The sequence below is a fragment of the Phodopus roborovskii genome, unplaced genomic scaffold, assembly GCF_943737965.1.
Source record: "Phodopus roborovskii unplaced genomic scaffold, PHOROB, whole genome shotgun sequence".
Taxonomy (NCBI): Eukaryota; Metazoa; Chordata; class Mammalia; order Rodentia; family Cricetidae; genus Phodopus; species Phodopus roborovskii.
Window position 1 is genome coordinate 13370534 of NW_026126636.1, and position 6834 is coordinate 13377367.

At 48.5% G+C, this 6834-nt stretch overlaps 1 protein-coding gene across 1 annotated transcript; it reads right to left on the reverse strand.

Annotated features, from left to right (window-relative positions):
* Nucleotides 1-214: 214 nt before the first annotated feature.
* On the reverse strand, nt 215-6569 carry LOC127238983 (zinc finger protein 419-like). The gene is given in 6 exon segments (XM_051207781.1): nt 215-1128; nt 1130-1158; nt 1671-1757; nt 2583-2709; nt 3807-3845; nt 6161-6569. Coding segments are annotated over 6 exon segments (1242 nt in total). The 5' UTR covers nt 6239-6569; the 3' UTR covers nt 215-246.
* Between the last annotated feature and the right edge of the window lie 265 nt (nt 6570-6834).

A 6834-nucleotide genomic window follows, 5' to 3' on the forward strand; every position in this document is an offset into this window, starting at 1 on the left:
TGCTGCTCTGGTGTCTAATGAGGCTTTACCTTGCAGTGATGGTTGTCCCACACATATTACACTTAGGTGTTTCCTTTATTGTGAACTTACTGGTCTCTGATGAGAGGAGAAGTTTTATTTTTTTTTTTTTAACACTTCTCAGATTCAAGTCATTCAGAAGGTCTTTGCCCCAGTGTGTACTCAGACATAATAAACAAGGGTGAATTGTTTTCTTTTTCTTAAATGATTTTCCGCATTTGCTGCACGCTAAGGCTTTTCTCCAGTATGAACTCGATAATGATATAAAAGGCTTGATCTGTTCATGTAAGATTTCCCGCATTCACTGCACGTAAAAGGTGTTTCTCCTGTGTGCACTCGCTGGTGAGCAACCAGGAAGCAGTTATGCTTGAAGGCTTTGCCACATTCACTGCATCTATAAGGCTTTTCCCCGGTGTGAACTCTGAAATGCTTAAGGAGAAAGGCTTTTTGGCTGAAGGATTTACCACACTCGCTGCACTGGAAAGGCCTTTCCCGCGTGTGAACTCGGGCATGATAAACAAGGCTGGATTTTTCCTTAAAGGCTTTCCCGCATTCCCCACAAGTGTAAGGCTTTTCTCCACTATGAATCTGATAATGACGTGTTAGGTTGGATCTGGTCATGTACGATTTCCCACATTCACTGCACGTAAAAGGCGTTTCTCCTGTGTGAACTCGCTGATGAGAAACGAGGGAGATATTATGCTTGAAGGCTTTGCCACATTCACTGCACCTGAAAGGCTTTTCCCCGGTGTGAATTCTGAAATGCTTAATGAGAAAGGCTTTTTGGCTGAAGGACATGCCACATTCACTGCACTGGAAAGGCTTTTCTCCAGTGTGTATCATCCGGTGCCGATTAAGGTGGGATGTACTAGTAAAGACTTTGCCACAGTCACTGCAAATGCAGCTCCTCTTCTCAGTGGGAATGGCCTCTCCACTCTCAGCGCTCCCGACAGTGTAAGTCACCTGGTGCCCGGGAAGACCTGAGGAAGTCTGGAGGATCATTGCATTGTCTGCACTTAGCAAGGGTGTCTCAGCATGGCTCAGCATGGGCTGTTGGAGCATGGATGAATTAAGCTCTCCTTCCTTGGGAAGACTCTGCTCAAAGGGGGGATGCTTCACTCTCCACTTTGATCCAACAACCTGAACAGTGAGAAATACTGATGAACGGCGTGGAGACTGTTGAGCGACAGACAGGCAGCACATATTACTAACAGTGTTCTGAGATTTCTCACAGAACAAAGGGGCTAGTTCAGGGCTGTGAGGACCCAGTGCCATGCTCCATTTGTCCGTATCATAGGGCCTAGGGATGCTAGGGACAGCAAGAACACAAGCATGGAGTGAATCACAGAGAGACATGCTGAGAATTATGGCACTGCCCGCAGCAATAGCTTTCTACAAGCATCGGCTGCTGAGGATGCAGGACACAGTGTAGCAGGCTGTCTAGGGCCCTAAGACACGGTGACTGAAGAGCTTGCATTCAAGGACTGCCCGAGGTATAATGCACACTAGCACAATCAAGGAAAGCCTGAGTTCCACAGCTTTGCAAGGCAACAGGCAAAACAAAAGAGACTGGACCATGAGGACCAGGCCTGGTTCAGAAGTAATAGCTAAGCACATCAGAAACCACCACCTTCCAAGTACCTATAACATACCTGGAGTCAGGAATCTCAATGCAGGCACAGAGGGCCCTCCCCAAGGCTCTAGCTGAGTGATGCCATGGATCCCAGAAGGTATAAGTCCTAAAGTAAAATGATACAACAAGTAAGTGTGCTGTACTAGAACTGAGTGACGTCATCAATACATTTGATAGGAAAGAAGCCTATTGAGAATAATCCTGGTAAGACTGTCTTACAAAAAAAAAAAAAGCGAAGTGATGGTGATGCACGGCTTTGATCCCAGCACCGAGTACTGGGGAGGCAAAGGCAGGCAAATCTCTGAATTCATGGCCAGCCTGGCCTACAGAGCAAGTTCCAGGACAGGCTCCAAAGTTACAAAGAACCCCTATCTCAACCACCCCCCTAACAACAACAACAACAACACCCAATAATGAGCTCAGCAGTGCCACAATACCTGCCACATGCAGACACGGGCATGTTACCTAGAAGTGCCCATGTCACAAGGATGCCAAGTATTTACAGTGTCATCGGATCGCAGAAGAACCATCAAGTGCTAAGACTCCTGACCCCAGACAGAGCATGGTTGTGCAAGCCACTAAGCACAGCACTCATGAGCCAGGGCAAGATCGTGGTGAGTTAGAAAAGACCCAAGTCTCCACAGTGAGTCAGTCCAGCACAACCAGAACTCTACAGATAGATGGTGACTCAAACTACCCCACCCACAAAATATCCTAATCCCAAATTGATTCCTGGGTGCTTTGCTGCAACTGTGAGAGACAAAGTGTTGTGAAACAAGCATCTTTTTTTAACCTGGTAGAAACACAGGCCAGTTTTGAAAAGGATAAGGCCCTCTAGAAAAAAGGCAAGCCTACATAGACATGCTCTCACTGGTTCGGGGGGTGGGGGGAAGGAGATGGGGGAATGTGGGGGTGGGGGAAAGCACCTTACCCAGCGAGGACATGAGTGTAAAGATCTCCATCATCACAGTCTGGTACAGGAGCCTTTGGGAATCATCTAGCAGCTTCCATTCCTCCCAGGAGAAGTACACAGCCACGTCCTCAAAGGACACACAGCCCTACCACAATGGGAAAGCTGAGTTCATATGCAGCCCCTTCTCAGGGACTCCTGCCATCCTCAAGACAGCCACCCCCACTTAGCTTCCTACATCAGAGGGTCCCAGGCTCTGAAGCTATGACGTCCAGTCTGTCCTCAAGGTCCCACCAACCACTCTGCTCGGCACTAAGCAAGAACAGGCAGGTGGACTGATCACTTTTCTAGTGAAGACACACCATGACCAAGGCAATGTAGAGAACAGAGGATTTATTGGGGGCTTACACCTCAGAGAGTGAGCCCATGGCCCTCAGAGCGCAGGCAGCCATGATACTGCAGCAGTAGCTGACAGCTTCCATCCTTACCCACGGGTACCAGGGACACAGAGTTAACTGGGAATGGCATGGGCTTTTGAAACCTGCAAGCCCATCCCCAGTGACACACCTCCTCCAGCAAGGCCACACCTCATAATCCTCCCCAAACTGTGCCACCAATGGGGACCAAGTATTCAAGCCTATAGACCTATGGGAGGGAGGGAAAGGGATGTTCATTGAAACCACCACAGCTGGAGTCAATCCAAGCTTGAAGGATGCAATGAACAGTCCCTCCTCCCTAGCAGAGAATTCCCATGGGCTCCTCCCAATCATCTGCCTCACACAGACCATTCTGGGTCACCGTTGTCCACTGTGTCCCGGGCAGGAAGGCCAGGAAGCCATCTAGACATACTCTCACAGCACACACAGCAGTCTCCACACTGAATTTCCATTTCCACCTCAGCGGCAAGCCCAGCCCTCAGCTACTGGGCAACCCCCAGCTCCTGCCTTCCACCTAAGCCAGCAGACCCCATGCACACCTGAGGAGGTCTCAGCGTTCCCGACCCATCTCCCTTCCAGGCTTCCTCTAATGCTCATCCCTGGAACTTGAAGACCTCTGAAACTTAAGTCAATGGCTGTCACGAATGGAAACCTGGCCATGCATTCTGACCTTACATTCTGACGCCTGCCAGGACAATCCAGCAGAAGCATAGAGAGAATGCCAGGCAAAGAGACCCAAGACACCACACTCACAGAGGTCTCTCATGTGAAATCTGAGGAGTGTGGCTCCTGGGCACCCTCCACTCACCTCTTCCTGGTTGGGAGGCTTCATTGAGTAATGGGAAACCTGTAGAAAAACAAGACTGTGAGTAACAAATGAGGGTGTTGGCATCCCACAGGTTCATCCAAGTCCCCTCTCATACGTGCAGTCAGGCTGGCCCAACTGCCGCCTGGGCTCCATCCTTTAATGGTGTCTCTTCCTTGGTGACCTTGGACAAGAAATCAATCTCCTCAATTTGTTCTTTGAGGCTAAGAATGGCAGCCTCAGGCTTGAGAGATGTCTCAGAGGTTAAGGACATTGGGTGTTCTTGCAGAAGACGCAGGTTTAATTCCCAGTACCCACAGGGCAGCTCACAACTGTCTTTAACTCCAAGATCTGGCACCCTCACACAGACATGCAGGCAAAACACCAGTGAACATAATGTAAAAATAAATTATTAAAAAAGAAAAATATCTACTGTTATATTGCTGTGAAGAGACACCATAACCCAGACAACTCTTATAAAATCAATCATTTAACTGGGACTTGCTTACAGTTTCAGAGTTTAGTCCATGACCATCATGGTGGGAAGCAGACAGGCATGGCCCTGGGGCAGTACCAGAGAACTTTACATCCTGACCCAAAGGCGGCAGGCAGAGACTAAGACACACTCATCCTGATGTGGGGTTCTGAAACCTGAAAGTCCAGTCCCAGCCACACACTTCCTCCCATGCACCCCCTAATCCCTCTAATCTTTCTCAAACAATCCCATTCCCTAGTGACTAAGCATTCAAATATTTGAGCCTATGGGAGCCATTCTCATCCAAACCAACACAAAGTCCTACTCCAAAAAGAGAATCATAGTAGCAAACCCAGACCTATGTGCCAAGTATGTGGTACAGGTTCTTCCTGGACACATTACTAATGCTTCTGTGAAGAGTCTCTCTCTCTCTCTCTCTCTCTCTCTCTCTCTCTCTCTCTCTCTCTCTCTCTCACACACACACACACACACACACACACACACACACAAGTTTTCATTGTTTAAAATTTTATCTACATGTATTTAATTAAGACTTTGGTATTGGCCAAGCATGATGGTGCAGATCTTTTTGCAACACTTGGAAAGCAGAAACCTCCAGACCCTTGTATGTGTGCAGCCAGCATAAGTCACATGGCGAGTCTCAGTTCAGGGGAAAGGGATAGCTAACACAGTAGACTTTACTCCAAAGTGAATGTCTTCACATAACTGCAATTTCAGTCATATTTTTTACCCTTGCCTTTCACAAACATTCCCCAATGGGCACAGTTTATTTTCCTTTATTTAATTTTGCTTCAAACCTACACTTGGTGGTGGTGGCGGCAGCAGCAGCGCACACCTTTGATCCCAGCACTCAACAGAGGCAAGAGGATCTCCGTGAGTTCAAGGCCAGCCTGGTCTACAAAGTGATCTCCAGGACAGCCAGAGCTATTAAATGGAGAAACCCTGCCCCAAAACGAAACAAAAAAGATACATTGAATGGCTCAGATGTTTAGAGTACGTCCTCCATTCTACAGACAACCAGAGCTCAGTTGGCAGCCCTACCCCAAATAAGAATACAGAAGAAGGCAGATCTCTGTGAAGTCAAGGCAAGCCTGGTCTAAACGGTGATTTCCGGCCAAGACAAAAAATAAAAATAAAATAAAACAAAAATTAAAAGGGAAAGAAGGGAAGTGGGAAGGAAGTACATCTTTAAAAACTATGAAGGAGTCACTTCGTGGGAGGCCACTCCTTCACTCGGGAGCTAAAGGTAGAAGGATCTCTGAGTTTGAGGACAAGCTGGTACATAGAGAGAGAGAATTCCTGAGCACAGATGATGGATTGGATAGATGACTGACAAAGACAGACACACAGACAGACACAGAGGGATGATAGATGATAGAAAATAAAAGAAATCTATCCAAGATCGGAAGACTCTCGCCACCTCTATGGCCCACACTCGGATTTACCCATGGGTTCAAACAGGTCTCTCTCTCCATCCACATTACCCGACCTCAGCCGGGTATTCCCCGAGGAAGCTTGGAAAACTGAACAGATCGAATCTCTCCTGTGTTCAAATCTTCCGTGGCGTCTCCACAAACAAGTCAGCTCTTAAGTGCACTGAGCCCTCCCCTATCTAATGCCAGCAGGGGTCACTCCAGGGCTATTGCTGTCAGGAGCTCAGGCCCGCCCACAAGCCTTGGGAAGCACAGTCTACCAGCCGCTGTGAGTCAGAGGGGATCGTGTTCTAGCACACAGATGTCAGAAGTAAGAAGCATGTCCACCAGTGTCCTACAGTCGGGGCCACCAGGCCTGATCTGTTGGCTCCTGACCCAGATCTCAAAGCTCTAGAACTCAGGTAGACGGGCGATCACCAAGCACTCACCTGGGGCAGAGCTCCACCCGCAGCCTCCACGATCACCATCGGGCTCCACTGGCCGGCGGGGCCCAGGGACATGGCCATTCCTTACTCCAAGCCTCGATCAGGTCACACGGGTCGTCTCAAACCTCAGATCCGTCTCCGTGACAGAAGACAAACGCTTCTAACTCTCCCGTTTTCCTGCCATGACCAATGCAGATGAAACCAATGTTCTGTGAACCAGACTGACAGATCCAGAAAGTTTCAAAGAAATCTCCTGCACGCAAAGCCAAAAGTCCCGCCCAGCGTCGTTTTGTCGTCACCGAAACGCTCATTTGCATTGGCTGAGCTCGGAGTAATGTCTTCTGGACAATGTAGTTCAGATAGGATCAAGCGCCAGGAAGTGGATACACCTGCCCAGACGGAGCAGGATACTCAGTCCCTGAGCACACGGTTGTAATTACTGATGTGCCATTTATTTCCTTGCTGTCCCACTTAAATTCCAGATTTGCAGGCAGAGGCAGATGGATCTCTGGGATTAGAAGCCAGTCTGTCGCAGTGAGTTCCAGACCAGGCTGTTGTTTTGTTGCATGTTTGTGGTTGCCTGAGGAGGGAGGGAGGGAGGGAATGACTGCTCTTGGATATGATAGAGTAGATAAAAGGGAGAGAATAACCAGAAGCAGAGACATCTAGGAGTCCAG